Source organism: Rhodnius prolixus, unplaced genomic scaffold, assembly GCF_049639745.1.
Source record: "Rhodnius prolixus isolate KJV_2025 unplaced genomic scaffold, Rpr scaffold_36, whole genome shotgun sequence".
In the NCBI taxonomy this organism is placed as follows: domain Eukaryota; kingdom Metazoa; phylum Arthropoda; class Insecta; order Hemiptera; family Reduviidae; genus Rhodnius; species Rhodnius prolixus.
In genome coordinates this window covers 769,773-786,389 of record NW_027411639.1, presented here as the reverse complement: position 1 = coordinate 786,389, position 16,617 = coordinate 769,773, and the positions used below count along the sequence as shown (strand labels likewise).

The following is a 16,617-nucleotide window of genomic DNA, read 5'->3' as shown; positions in this document are numbered from 1 at the left end:
GCCCTCGTATATAACATTTTAACATTCGTCAAGAGAGAAAGACAGCCCGTAGAAAGGAGGTCAGGGAAAAGAACATCGAAATGGATATTTGTATGGTAAGTGTGATGCTCTGAAAAGCCAAGAGTGGCAAAGAAAAGTGTCAATGTTCTCCAAAATATTAGAGTAAGGAAGGCAAAGAGCCGAAAATCGTCCAGAACCGGCTACAAATTGTTGAGGCGACCATCTGTAAGTCAATCACGTCTACAGCAATAACGCGGGCAGCTAAAAATTAAATGCGTGCCATGTAATAAAACTTAAATAAATATTCTTTACCCTCTAAAAAGGCAACAATTTTTGAAGTAAAAGCAATAAGATGGCGATCTACAGGAAATGAAGGGTTTACATGCCAAACACAATGTATCAAAGCAATAGCTCTATACAGGGTGAAAGATAAAATGTTACAACAAAATTCACCTCGTGATGGTAATATTTACACTGAAATAGAGATGTGGAGGCACTCTTCAAAACCACAAATACCCTTATCAAAAAGTCATTCAATATTTATTTATTTTTTATATTTTCGTTCTAAAAATTGTATAGTGTATTGTACAAAAATATATATAGCAGCCGATCGATTCGGCGATGGCATTCCCAATTGAAGGAGAACTTTGTTCGCGATTTCTAAGCACAAGTTTTCAATCATTATCAACGCTTCGTTGTAGATTCCTGCTGTGAAATCCATGTTCATATTGGAATTTTCCTAGCGTATTCGACGGAAAATATCTTCAGCCATGTGCGATTTATATTTCTCCCATAACTCTGTTGGAGATAAAGGAGAGCAGACGGTCAATATGATTGTAAACAATTCAAGAATATGATTTGGATATTAAGTGTTGCATGCATACATCCCATTGTTCTCCAATAAATTCAGATCTTGACATGCACCGCAGAAAGTGGGATGTGGTAACGCTGCTGACAACTCACAATTGCTAAGACGTTCGACCGGGCACATTTACCTTCCAGCATGCAAAGAAAGAAGCATTCATCTTGATTCAACTTTCAATTTAACAATGCAATCGGAAATATTGAAATGGAATCGTAAAATATTTAGTGTAGCGTGTGTTGCTTTTACGCCCAACAGATGGCGCTTGTCACAGGGGTGACATTTGTATAGTAGGTATATAAAAACACTCCCGTATTCGAATGCAACGTTGTGTCCAAATTTCAAAGCAATCGGTGAAGAACTTTTGGAGATTTAAGATTTCAAACAAACGAACATTTAAATTTTTATTTATATTAATTCTTTATGAAGTTTTATTTAATTTCAGCAAGGCTTAAGATTGATAAAAGTAGCTGAAGAGAATTAATTGAGTGATTGTTGCAGCGAGACATGTCGAGACCCAGAGGAGAAACATGCTGATAGAACCAAGCTGACACTAGATCTTGGACACTACCCAGAAGATCGATCTTTCAGGACTTCTCTTCCACAAGTCAGTCTATTTATATGCTACTACTTGAAATATAATATGTTACTTAAAATAGGGAAGGGATTAGTTATGCGGCTAGCGTATTTAGATCAAACATACTTTTACTATAAATTTTACTCCTTCTGTTAATAATCATACTTGCATTCGATGTGACATCAATCTGTTAAGGTTTTGTAAAATATAATGTGAAAATATAGTAATTGGATATTTCATATTCTTCACACAAAGCGCCTCGCAGCGTTTTTGATACTTTATTCAGACTTGACATTTGTTCCATAGATGTTCAATGAGGTTTTATTAGATGTGGCCTAATTGTTTAACTAATTTTGTCAATTCTTGGCAATAGTAATATTTTGAATATTAACAAAAAAATGTGTGATATTATAACACAATGTTACCATATTTTGCGTAACACTCGCATCAGATTGCGTGAAACTAGTAATGCCTATTACATCCTCAAGCATATTTACATATTAGATTCTGTATGCATATAATAATATAATCTCTCTCAAATCTTAATTACAGCTATTGTCATTTATCTTGTCAAATAAAGTCGCTTTGCAGAATAGTAAAGAAAATTATTTTGTTACAAACAGTCTTATGTTATTAAACTGTGGACATACTAGATAATCTTAAGGAAAGTAATTTAGCCTTAAAACATAAATTTTACTGAAATAAATTGATTTAAAAAAAATACATGTTTTTTTACTTAGGTATTCTTTTTGAGGAATGCGTCAACGGGAAATACAACTTTAAAGAAAGTGTTCCAGTTTTTTCAATTTTCTTTTAATGAATAAAAAAAATAAACAAAATAAGAAATAATCTTCTTCTTCTGGAACTCCGTTCCATGACCTGTGTTTAATTATTATTACATATTATTATTATTATTTCAACTATTTTTTTTTCATTCTACGCAACCCACTCCAATTTGTCTCAGATCTTCTCCACAATCTTATGTGGGGATCTCTTTTTGCTCCTGCACCTTCTAGTTTACCATTTCTCATTTTTTGCAGTGACTACGACTGCTAGGTACTTGCAGTCTTTCACAACTTGTAACTCGTAATCTACTATCCGAAGACTTCCATGGAATCTTACTTCTGATTCTTGCGAATTCGGAGACTACGGCTATTTACTTCTTTATTCGTTAACAGCGCCTGCCAATGCTTGTTTTCTTGAAGGAATGACCACATTGTCGGCTTAAATTTATTTGCTGGCAATCTTCATTGAGATGTTGAATTTATGTTTGCGACAATCTATTTCACCTTGTCTTAGCTGCGTTAGACTTTTTCATGGATGTTTGCGCTGAATTTGTTAATGTAATTAACTTTTTTGGAGGCACTTAATAAGACCATACCCTAAAATAGAATGACCATAGTTAGCCGCTTAGGATGTTACTTCTCGGGGAGGAAAAACCAAGGCCTGAGAGCTTTACCCAGGAGCCGCTCTCCAGAATTAAGAGCCTGATTAAAAGGATGGGTTTGTGAGAGTGAGCTCTAGAGTAGTGGGAACCACAATAGATCCCTTCAAGGCCGCCCTCCTAGGATGCTAGGAAGTTGGTGGCTGGTTGTATTACTGTTTCAATCTACTAGTAAGTGATGTAGTGATGATATCACGTTAAATTCAAGGAATTTTTCTAGCATTTATTTGAATGCGAAAATGTTAATTGTAATAGATGTCATTTTGGTGTTCCCTTCTTGTTCATCGAAGGAATTATTTATTGTTAATGGTTGGAAAATATCTTAAGCATGGTATGCATAAACAAGAACAATAATAAATCGACTCTTCGCAGTTTTGCTTACAATTCTTCACATATCTCTCGATTTCTTTTGTAACCATTACTTTCTAGATTTTTGATCGATTTATTTTCTGAAATAGTAACCCGTTAATACTAGGCAGAGTTGCTACTTGTTTAATTTAAAGCCACAGGCAGCATTCAGTGTTGCGAATTTAAGCCCCATTCGTCTTCTTTGAGTTAAACCTCACCTGACAGTTCTCTAGTTAGTTACACTAAATTTTAATTAATTCTAAGAAGTTCTGCTGCTCGCAAGTAAAAGCTTGATTACAAAGCTTAGAAAGTAACTAAAACGTGTGATTTACATCAAAGAAATTACCTATTAAAATTATTTACCTACATAACTCAGTCAACTTAGAGCTGTGGATGATATTTAGTTTTTGGTATAACTGGAGTTTCAATCTTCTGCCAGGAGTATTTAGGTTAACCAATGGAGAGGGATGTATTATGTGCGCTGATTGAATGTTGTGTTATCTCTTGAGGCGAATGAAGAAAGGAGCGCTTAGAGCAATTATACTCAGTAGTTTGTTAGGAAATAACAGAAGTTGTTTCAGTCGTCACTGTGTCAATGTCTTGTAAAAACAGTACTTTGCAGGAGTGGTGGGTCTTTTCAATTAATAAGTGGGTATTACTAATTAAGTACTTGTAGTTTAAGGTTATTATGTACGTGTATTTTCTTGAAGGGTCTTGTAAACTATCTAGCATTACGCCGAGAATAGAAGAATAGAGTTCTGCTCATAATTGGTGACCTTTACTTATTATTATTTTTAATATAATCGTTAAATGAAGCGAATTAGTTTTTCAGATCGAAAGTATTACCTCGCACATATCATTTTAATGAGTAATAACGCATAATTTCATTTATCAAACTATCGGCTATCTGTGGCTCTTTCAACACGTGTGAATATTACACACGATATTCTCGTATGTTCTTTAACATGAGAGTTTAAACTACATTCTAATAAATTATTAATTTTGAGTATAGAAGATTTTATCTCACCACATATCCTTTGAATAAACACATTATTAAAAACAAAAGTGAAAGGTAATTAATCGTTAAAAATATTTACTGTTAGAATCTCTGAAGATTTACTAAGCAAATAAAAACCTTTATAATCTGCCATAAAGTAATTTAGCATGATCTTAAATTTCATCATACAAGTTATATGAAGATTTATCTTTCTTAAATCTTAATCTATATTTCATAAGATGATGTACGGACACAAAATTACAATTTTTTGTGTTTTTCATGACGCATCGTCTTATTAGTCCATCAACCTGCAGAGTTTCATCAGGCTAACTTATTGTTATAATTTTGGAGAATTGTTAGGTTGGGAGCTGTCCTTCATACCTGTCATTTATATAATTTGTATATATGTACCTGTATTTATAGGTAAAGCAAAGTAATCGCCTATTTTTTCAGTCGGGGCTTAACGTTCTGACTTATTAGGTGTCGTGGACAGGGGACGGAAGTACATACTTTCTTATAAACAATATTTTCTAAAAAATGAAAAGTAGCCATGCACGGGATTCGAACTGGAGATCTCTCACTTACTAAGCCATACTCATGATCAATACCCAATAATTTCTGTTAACGGGAGTACTCGTACCATTTTACTCAATAAATTTTCACATTTCTGAGATTTTTGAAAATGTTTTCTATCAATTTCTCTAAATTTGGTACGTATTATAAACAAACCAAACTCAGATAGGTTACTTTATTTATGTAATTTTCAAGGAATTCAAGGTTGATAAGAGTCAAAACTAAAGATTGACCTGAAATGGCTGCAATTTCCTGTACACTCTTGTTTTCTTTCCTCATAATTAATGCTTCAGTTAGCTTGTGCATCAAAGAGTTAGTACTCAGAAGAGGTTGATGTAATTGCGCTTTGTGGTTCCTTTGAATGCTCATCTAAGACACTCTATTTATACTCCTGCAAAGTATAAATAATGTATTTAGCAATCACCTGTGATTCTATTTCAGTCCCTATTTATACTCTTGCAAAGAATAAATAATATATTTAGCAAGCACCTCTGATGTACTAATTTTTGGATTCCTTAGAATCTTTAGAGAATTTAAAATTTAAAATTTTTCTTTCTTATCAATTACTTTTCATGCGTTATTTTGATTAGTACAGGATTTAGGAATTTGTAATATCTTTTAGTGACCGTAAATTATTAACATTAAGGATTCAAATAGCGAGAATTCGGTCAAAATAAAACAATAACCGACAAATTTATTGGGCCTAGGATATTTCAAATAACTCAACAATAGACTATTGAAACACTGGAAATAACATTCACAACATCTTATTGAAAAACTATAAGAAATTAAATCGATTCTTTAGAACTTATATGAGTTGTTGAGTTCCAAAAAAAACTGAGAACCATAGAATGGAAAACAGATAAATGTCCAAATATAACGGGATTTACATGGGGAATTTCGGTAATGATTATGAAGTGATGAGGCGAATACAATATAATAACAAAACTTGTTTGGACAAAAAACCAGACTATAAATTGGAAAAATTTTTAATACATCAATGAAAACAAAGGAAAAACCACAAAAACTAACAATTATTTAATTGATGATGAATAGATAATTGAAGAACTTCTTAAGACAGTAAATTTGTCGATACGTTGGCGTAAAGACAGAGTTTTTATTTTTATTTTGACCGCATCCTCATTATTTCAATCCTAAATATAGGATTTAGGTTAATATTTAGATATTTTAGAAGTTTTACTGAGAATTCCGGACTTCATATTTATTTAGATGCTATTATGATTTTCTCACCTTTACTCCGTGGAATTTTAGAAGGTATCATGCGCATGGTAAAGAAGTCATCTGACGATGTACGGATCACTGGGCACGGTGAAGTCATCTGACTAAGTACGAGTATTGTTTACGGACAGAGATAAGCGCGACCTTTACATATCCCTTGAAGGATTTATGGGTGCAGAATAGGTCTCAGGAGTGTTGGCTCGCCACCACTGGGCAGAGATAGGCGGAGTTCATTAGAGGCTATTCGCCAAGGCTGACTGCAGAATTAATCCATCAAGGCCGTGGGGCTATAAGGATAATTGTAGGACTATTAACTGGCCAATGTAGGCTCAGAAAACACATACATCGCATGGGCCTGGCGGATGATAGCCTCTGTAGGTTCTGTCAGGAAGAGGAGGAGGAAACGGCACTGCACGTGTTGTGTCAGTGTGAGGGGCTCGTCTGGCTAAGGATGTTACTTCTCGGGGAGGAAAAAACCAAGGCCTGTGAGCTTTACCCAAGAGCCGCTCTCCAGCATTAAGAGTCTGATTAAAAGGACAGGTCTGGAGGGTAAGCTTTAAAGTGAGGGGAGCCACAATAGATCCAAAGGGGTCGCAGTGGCGTTGGCCTTGAGGCCGCCCTAGTCTAATCTAATCTAATCCCTTGAAGGATTATTTAAATTTAAAAAACAATATGGTTCTGATTCTTGTAACTAGATGTGATCACTTACTTTGACTTTTCACAAATAGAAAGCTTCGAAGATTCAAACTCAGAATTTTTGAAATATAATTATAATGGTATGCATGTTGTAAAATCGATTCAGCCATTTACGGGAAACACTCAAAGTAATTGAGAAGTCCATACAGAAAGTGATATTCAGGTTGTTAATTTACATATGTCGAAAACCTTATTGTAGAGTCCCTGATATAAAGTAAACCAAAACATCAAATTTGAAGTTTCTGAAATTTTTCGAGTTGTGAAGCGTTCTTGAATTATGTTGACCAGACACACGCGCATGCTTCCAATCTCACATATTTATAAAAAACAATTTTTTCTTTTTCAGGAGGACGCGTTTTGCGTAAAAAAAAACCAAAAACAAAAAAACACGTACCACTAGGTGTTTAAACATCTCAAATCATTGGCACTCTTTGGTTATAGGCAACACTGTCCAGTGTCCATTGCTGAAGCTGGTGGAAAGAGATAACCAAAAAATAAAAGTAAAAATTGTGGATTTTCAGCCGGCACCTTCATTTGCTTTTCCACATCAATTACTAAGCTAATCGCCTCCATCCCTGTTATCAATTATTTTACAGAGATAATAGATTAGTAAGTGGTATGTACTAAAAAATTAAATATTTGTTCAAACCGGTTATTTCGCCGACATTAACTGTTTGGAGTATCCGAAGAGGATTATGAATGAATAAAGAATGTGAGTATTAGGTGCTATTTATAGAGACAGCGCTTTTGTTTCTTGCGTTTTGTCTACTATCAAATAATTTACTCAGGTTAACTATTGTACACCACTTTATCACGGACCATTTTAACCAGATAAAGTTAAACTTGGATTAACCTTTAACCAGTTTATCTCATGGTTAAACCAAAAATGATTTCCTCATAGCTAGTTAAATCGTCAAACAAATTTTAATTTACAAAAGAATTAAAACCTCCATTTCAGTTAAAAACCAGGACCTCTTTCATCCATTTGTTCTAATCAACATTTCATGGTTAAACCACTGTTAATTTGTTTAAAAACTTTTTAAATCTTTTACAAATCTCTTCACACGCAATCGCATATCGTTCACACATTGAAGAGAATTTTATCCAGTAGACTGAATTCAAGTAGCTACCTAATCCCAAATTGGGTACTGGTGTTGTAATGTGTCTTACCTGGCTCGAAACTGGGTATCAGAGTTTTTAGATCTGCCATTGTTCTACGACTTTCATATATGTTCAAATTTTCTTGCATCTCTTTACCAGCAAGAACAATAAGTTAAGAAAACTGTTTAATCAATGTATTTTTCGTTACTCATTTGATATTTATTTGAGTCTAACTGAGATTGTTCACCTATTATTTGAGTATTCCTCATCAGTTCTTTAATCATTTCTTCAATTTCGTTCGTAGGATCTTTTTTTTTCACGGGTACTAGAGCCCAAGCCTGTGGCCGTTAACTATTGCTTTTCTTCAGATATTTCTTAAGAATTCTGACACTTTCCGTTAAGTTCTTTGCAGCTTTTGAGAATAAAGCCACCATCATTAAATTGTTTTATAAATTGTTTCCATGCATGTTCTTTTTATTTTGTTTTATGAAATGTAATCTGTCTTTTTGTCATTCAAAAACACATTTCTTTGTGGTTACAAGGATCATGGTAAGTTATCTTCCTCTTGGTTAAAGATTTGCATCTTTTATTATCCTCCATAACTTCTCTTTTTTACAAAATTAGCTGAATATTCATGCCAGTTTCAGTCATTATAAAATTTATTCTGCCGAGCTTTCGATCTAGGGACTAGGTCATATTCAGGGCTGATAGTTTCTAGGTCGAAAGCTCGGCAGAATAAATTTTATAATGACTGAAACTGGCATTAATCTTTTCATCCTATTGAAACTATGATTCAGTCACCAAAAATAATGAACAGTAACTAAATATTCATGTTTACAATTATTATTGGCGTAATAAATAAGTCCTAAGATATGATAAACAATTAATCAGTTAAGCCAACTTGGTTTTAAAATAGAGGCATCCAATTTAAAATGAATTAAAACCAAAAAAGTTTGGTTGAAAATAATTTTGAATTTAAATTATCAATTGGTCATACGGCATTGAAGTGTGGGGATCGACTAAGCCTCCGGGCTTTACAGTCAAAAATACTTCGAAAACCTTTTAACGCTCCGTTCTATGTATCTAACCTCACCATCCATAATGACCTCAAAATCCCTTTCATTACAGATCTCACTAACACTCATTTTCTCAAATTTCATTCCTCTACAGCAGCTCATCCTAACCATCTCATAGAACACCTATCTTCCTCCACATTATCAGGTAATCCTCTAAGGAGATTGAAGAGAAGATACCCCTGTGATCTACTCTTATCGTGAGAGCAAAGCACGTTACTGGAGTGGCACCACTGGGTGCCTTCTCCACTCATGATTTTCTTGTATTTCTTTTTTCTTTTACCATATTTGCTTGTTGCAACAACCGTTGCAGTGGTAATCCAATAAAAAATTTAAAAAAAAAAAAAAAATTATCAATATCATTTATACTAGTTTGATTTAATCTAAGTTTAACTGATGAATATGGCCTTGAAGCTGCTACAATAACTGCGGGCCATGCAGCTACACAGAACATTTATGTGAAGATTCCACAAAGATCTTACTAATATATACTGCAATCAGCCTTCATAACACTCATCTAAAAATCAGAATGAATGTTGCAGGTGCTTGCAACAATGGCGCAAAGTATGCTTCTGTTAGCGTTAGGAATGCTGGTCAGTGCACCAACGGTTGTCATTGGTGCGTTGCATAATGCTCCTACAGGCCTAACTCTGAATGATAAACAAGCTTCATGGTTTGGTTAGTATTGTAAAATTATTACCCTACAGTTAATTTAAAATAAATTTAATGCATTTTAGTAAATAATAATACATTAATTAATAGATGGAACTTGTATTTAATGTCATTATAAAATTAATATAATTTTACAGCTGGAATACTCCTTATAATGCAGCCATTAGGTAGTGTGCTGTCCGGTGTTATACAGGATTCGCTGGGCCGTAAACGTTGCATGTTAATGGTTAATCTGCCCCAGTTAATTGGTTGGATACTCGTATATTATGCCAAGTCTGTGGAGATGCTGTTTGCTGCGGCTGTTACCATGGGATTTAGTGTCGGTTTTATGGAAGCACCCACTCTCAGCTATGTGGGTGAGATATCTCAGCCACATCTCAGAGGAACACTGGCCTCCTTCACTAGTGTCTACATATCTACTGGAAATCTTATAATGTATCTGATGGGAACATTCACAGATTGGAGATCAGCAGCGGCCATCAGTACTGCTGTTCCTGTTATAGCTTTTGTAGCCATTTTACAGGTAATTCCAGTTCATTTGTAGCATTATTTTTTTAATAGGTTTTAGAATTCTAGATTTGCAAGCAGTTCTTTGAGTAGTAGTTCTCAATCTTTGTAGAATTGCGGTAACACAAACATACAAAAATGTAAAGTACTTAGTGGGTATTGCAGAATTAATGAACAATTAGAAAGAAATAAACCAAATTGCATGAAATCTGTTACTTTTATTGTATTACTATAAATACATTCAAGGATTTCTTGAAAACAAATTAATACTTGTGACCAACTTAAGAATAAATTTAATATGAAAGCAGGTCGAACAAACTACAATGTTACTCTCATTTCATGCTCTAGGTTTTCGAATTTTTTGCCTTTCATTATTTCATAATAACATGTCTAGCAAAACTAAATTCGAGAGCAGTTATACTTTCTTTTTTTTTAATCGCCAAATATTTGGTTGATATCCTTCGAGTGATATTTTTTAAATTTTAAGCAAATACTAACTTAAAAATTGTGTATAAAGTTATAATCGATTTAACTAGTTACAGTGAAATAATTTGTTATGACTCTATTACACAAATATCTATTCGAAGTAGAAATGATTAAGCTAGAATTTGAAATTTTCTATTGTATGTCTTGAAACATTTTTATAAAATTATTCCTTCTAACCATTATAATAATAATCAATTAAATCCACTTTGGAAACAATATTTTCATACTACATATCATTATTCTAATTTCTTTCAACGCTGAACAGATAAGTATAAAATATACCTCACCCTTTCTTTGCAAAAGATTGCACAAAGAAAACTGCCTTAGCTGTTCACCTTTCTTGGGATTAATAAATAAATTGAACTTCCACCTCCCGAGTCCTAAAGAGCCAGCGCAAATCTCTAAAGCTGTTACTATCAGTGGATTGCTATTCCCTCTGTCTGACAGACTCAGTTGTGCATAAAGTTAAAAGAAGTAGGATTCTTGACACCTTTCCGTGCATTTCTCTTTATAGGCTGCGAACCTCATTGCTTGGGTTTAGCTATTTTATTTTTCCATTTATTTTACTTCCAGTTAGGACTGTTATTAAGGGAGTACCTCGTATATACCTTACTTTATGATTAAAGAGTGTAAAATGTAAAACATAAACTTTCTACATAGTTTCACCAGGTAAATTAAAAATTAAAAACTTAATTATACTACCTCCTGTTAACATGAAAGGAAAGTAATTATCTATGTCATGGTTGGGCCATGTTCCATTAAATAACTTTTTTTAAATTTTCACTCATTTGTTAATGGTAGATTCTGTAATATTTAACAATATTTTCATTTATATCTTTTATGGCTTTATTCTATTTTTTAAGCATAATAGTATTCTTTCATTGCCTGAAATATTTAATGAAATTACTTCCATCAGAATTATTTGTATAATTTTCCAAACCTTGAATGTAAAAAATTTAAGACTTCAAATACTAACAGTCCAAAAATCTTTAACTTATTACCTTATATATTGTGAATTATGTTTGCCAGGATACGGTCAATAAAACCACTTTTATTTTACACCAACGTTTTCGTCAATTTTATTGCCTTTCTCAGAGGGTTGTTGTGTGAATTGGTTGGTGTTACTATACTGATTGTAAACTGCATTATGGTTGTCACAGTTATTGGCCAACACCACAGTTGACATTAGAAGAAAAGAAAAACAGTATAGTAGTATTTGACAGTTTTAGTATTGGTTTGTATTTTATTTATTTTTAGTATTGTTTGGTTGTATTGTAATTCACAAACAACTTATTCAATATCATCCTGGTGATGACAATAAATTTGTAGAAACGACGTAAAATTTAGGGTTTTTTTTCCTCCGAATCCTTGCAAATATAATCTACAATGTATAATATTTAATGGCTAAAAAGAAGAAATATTGATTCTCACTATATCTCATGAACTACCTTACCATTAAATGACTGGTATTTTATTAAAACTGTCCGGTAGAACATTAGTATAAGTGTCGATTGCATTAAGTAGTTTTGGTTGGAAAGTTTTTAGTTGGTTTAGGTTTGAAGTAAAGGGTCAAAGAGATAATATTATTCTTTATTTATATCAGGTACCAGAATCTCCTGTGTGGCTGTTGATGAAGGGCCGGAAGGACGAAGCACGCGCCTCGCTGGCCTGGCTGAGAGGTTGGGTAAAGCAAGAATCAGTGAGCCGAGAATTTCGTGGCATGGAAGCACACTGCGAGGCCAGTAAGCTAAATAGCCCCGTCAGCAGTCCGACAACACCTCCTTTGCCCTATATTCCAGTGCCATCCAACGAAACTGGAGGTAAATATTCACCCATAATTTGTTGGAAAATTTCCAAAAAATATGAAGTACCTATGATTAATAAAAATTAATTTGAAAAGAGAGAACTATTTAATTTGAATGATATAAAGTTTGTACGTTTAGGTAAACAATACAAAGGAGTTTGGTCTTACAATAAATGTGAAAGATAAATACAAAAAATTTGTCAATAAAGTATCTAAACATCAAATTAATTATTAAAGATTAAACATTCAGAGAAAAATTGCAGGGCAAATAAGCTTAACGTTCGTTTTTCTTTTTTATACGAGTATTTATTTATTTTATTTTTTTAAACCTTTATTTTGTCTCTAACTCAGTACTCCGGAGGTACACAACACTGTGTCCAATTTTAAATTTTTTACAAGAGAGCAGATGAAAGAGTTTTTTCGCGATTTTTTCTTACTTATAAGCCCGCGGGAGTTATTTTGCTTAAATCTTTGGTCGACATAGATACACCATGAGTGATGGTTGGGTAATAAAAAAAGAACTATTGTACTAGAAACATTAAACAAAATACATTTTGAAAAAATGGACCTAGTGTTGTGTACCTCCGGGGTACTGTTATAATATTGTGATTATTAATAAAACAGAGGTATAAAATTAATAATAGTTTGCCCAAACTTATTTAACAAATATAGCATGAAAGCTCGTTTAGGTAAAGTATAATTATGTATAATGTTTAAAAAGGAATTATTTATTTCTGTTTTTAAGCACAATATAAAACTAGAAATGTATGATTTGTGCAGACCTTTTTTAATTTTGCAAAAGGAGTCTTCTTTTGCAAACAGATTGTTTGTGCTTAGTGCTTTGCTAAACAATAATTTGCATTATTGTTTAAGGCGAAAGAAAAACGTGGCAAGCGAGATTTTCTTTAAATTTTGGAGTTCCATTTTGGCTTCCACTTCTGGCACACTAATTTCTGTATTTCATTGTGACTGGCACCGCGCCTAATTTTCAATTTATTATGGGAAAAACATTTCCTAAAAATTTGGTAACATAGTTTTAATATTTTGTAAAAGTTATTTTAAATAAATTCTATTATTTTTACTAAAGCAGAGGTGCACGTACTACCGCTAAAGTAGAACTAATGAGCCCTAAACTCAACCAGACCAGTTATCAATTTTCTCTAGGGGAGTTCCAGCAACAGGGGGCAGTTGCCGGCTGTTTCAGGGGTCCACCACATGCATGCCAAAATTCTCTTTCTCACCAGTGTCAAATTCAAGAAATTTGAAAAAGACTTTCCGAAATTAAAAGAAAACTGAATGGATGATAATTCAAATTAATTTTGTTACCGAGGAAGCCCCAGGAAGGAACGGAAAGCAGAGGTTGGGGATAACCACTGTCTGTTGCCAACATATTCCCTTCTCTTAATGCTCCTAAAAAAAATCTTCAATCGACAGTTATAAAAGTCGGTCTAGCAGTTAACTTACTAAGAAAACTTAGAAACTTAGAAAAACTTAACTTACAAAAGAGACAAGAATGGAGTCATATTTAAGTCTGCTATTTCAGTACTTTGAAAAAAATTTCATCAAAAAATTGGTACACCACAGTACCGTGGCGCTCTGATCTGCTTTACAAGTTCTTCTTCAAGAGTAGCCTCTTTCGAGTAAGGATCTTTCCATAATTATTTTTTCACATGTCTAGATTTTAATGCGGATGTTTTTTTTTGAGGGGGGGCATTGGCTTTCGCTATACAGTCAACATCGTCTATGTATACAGCCAGCATCGTCTAGGTCAGGGGTCGGCAACCCGCGACTCGGCAGCATGCGGCTCTTTTATCCAAATTGTGTGGCTCTTCAGCCTGCCCAAAATATATTTATACTTTAATGTTATTGAAACAAATGAAAATTCCATTTATTAAAGGTATTTTTTCAAAAATAATTTTAAATGTGATAGGTTCGAAATTGAATAGAATTGTACAATATCAAAATAAAGTACTGGATTTATTTTGTAAGACTGCCGCCTTTTCATTCCTTAAGTTATTATTTATTTGTTTATTTACTTTGCAATATGTGAAAATAAATATATAAAACATTTAAATGTTATTGAATATCATAAAGTAATAATTTGTGAATACAAATGATCTACAGAGTTGTTTATACTATCATCCTTGCGGCTCTTCGTAAGATTTATTAAAATTATTTAAGGAGAAATGGCTCTCCACTTGAAATAGGTTGCCGACCCCTGGTCTAGGTGCTTATCACTAGAATATCACTCACTCTCCATTCTTACTTATAAATACATTCGCTTCATACATTCATCCCTCTACTAGATACAACTATTTACATAAACTACAGCTAATGGATGGATCAGTACTCTATATTCCAGCCATCCTTATAGCTTAACCGCAATTAAAATCAAGTAATCATTTTCTTCCATTCATTCTAATCGGCTATAACTTTTAAATACATTCATATTTCATTGCTAGCTCTGCTATAGATTTAAGCACATAGATGTTGGTGAAGAATATTATGTCTTCGTAGCCGAAATGGTGCATCTAAATACCTATATATGTCGTCAAACATTCGTTTCCTTTCTACCACATAACGTGGACATATCATTATTATATGTTTGAAATCTTCCTCCTCATCGCAAACTACGCAAAGAGGATGGGACCTTTTGTTGATCCTGTGAAGATACGATCCGCACACCGCGTTGTTCGCTCTCAGCCAGTTTATTAGTTGACAGTTCCCTTAAACCATGGTTGTCTAGGTAACTGATCTGCCATAGTTTTATAGAATCTCCCGTTATTACCATTACTGTAATTTGTCTGCCAAATGCGGATGGTTACTTCTAATAAAACATCAGTTATAATTAAGATTTAAGAAATAATTTTTCAATTAAATCGTTATTATTTTTAACATTATCTTTTTTATTTTTGTACTTTAAAAATACTTCTCTCTTTTGCCTTATGCATTAAATTATATCAAATCAATGACGCTTGCTTCATACAGAGATTAATTCATATTCTAGCCCGATTAAGTTTATTGTGGACTACAGTGGTTTAAAGGCATCTACTTTACATATTTATATACACACGAGTTCAAACAATATATATGTATGTAAAGTAAGGTAAAATAATAGCCTACTTTTTTAGACAGAGCTTAACATCACACTACCACGTGCTAGAGATACAACTAGGGATCTCATACTTACAAATAAACGCTTCATAACCACTAGTCCAACACCCACTCCATATACAGTTATATAAACCCTTGGAAAAGAACGAAGGAAGAAATAGACCACTTTAAAGGACTGGCGTTGCAACTGCGAAATGGCTGCGCTGTTGTTAAAACATTTCTTCATTCATTAGTATGAATATAGCTTTTGAAGAGCAAAGTGTCTAACTACGCAAACATTTACTTCATCACAGTAAATGGACAGGAAACCGAGTGAAACTAAAAGTTAAAGAGACAGAAAAGTGGAAAGAGTGGAGGGAAATAAAGTCATTTAAATAAATGACTTCTAATATTTCTTTGGTTTTGTTTTCTTATCTAAGATAATTTCTACTTGCAGCTTTTAGTTAGAATTTAAGAATACTTTTCTTCTACTGCTATACTTTCTCAACTCTGTTTTGAAAATTGCGTTAATTAATACGTTTCTTTTAAGGAAAAATTTTTTTTTACTCTTTTTGTTTTTAAAAATAAATTTTAAAAAAACCTACTGACTGATTGAAAATGAAAATAACATTCAAGCAAATTTTTTCCCTGTTTTGAAGGGTGATGTGACACCGAAGCATTTACATAGCGGATAATAATTTACATAATCGGGCACACCATTTTTTAATTGGCTAAAGAATAATGCATCATTTGAGTAATCTGCTTCTAATCTGTTTCACGTAGAATAGATATACCAAGTGGTAGGAAAAATCGCTTAAAAATAGATGTAAAACATGGAAAAACAGCTCAATTAGTTTATGATTTATAGTATTTCAATTATCTGCTGTTGCACTAAGAATTAGTGCGAGAATAGTTAATTGATTAATTGTTGAATTTAAAATTTCACTAAGATTGCTCAAAGTTCAGCCCTTGTTTGCTTTGTTTGGTCATTTAAAACTGAACATTTTTGTGAATCAATGAGAATCTCACTCAACAGAAATGTTTATTTATTAAGAGAAACTCTATTATAATTATTCAATCATTGATATTAAAAACTTTCTTTGAGCAAACTTGATTTAAGGCAAATAATTTCGAGGTGTGGCTAT

General features: G+C 33.1%; 1 protein-coding gene across 4 annotated transcripts in view; it reads left to right on the top strand.

Annotated features, from left to right (window-relative positions):
- The window catches only part of LOC141462341 (facilitated trehalose transporter Tret1-like), a 48,327-nt gene that overhangs the window by 10,514 nt on the left and 21,196 nt on the right, over positions 1-16,617 (top strand). For 2 of the 4 annotated variants that reach the window (XM_074144130.1, XM_074144133.1), the window contains exons 2-5: positions 1,364-1,469; positions 9,453-9,588; positions 9,720-10,105; positions 12,179-12,395. In XM_074144130.1, the coding sequence (XP_074000231.1) occupies positions 1,364-1,469; positions 9,453-9,588; positions 9,720-10,105; positions 12,179-12,395 (845 nt within the window). Of the gene's footprint in view, positions 1-1,363; positions 1,470-7,261; positions 7,449-9,452; positions 9,589-9,719; positions 10,106-12,178; positions 12,396-16,617 lie in introns of those variants that run through there. The other 2 variants (XM_074144132.1, XM_074144131.1) reach the window with 2 other exon arrangements.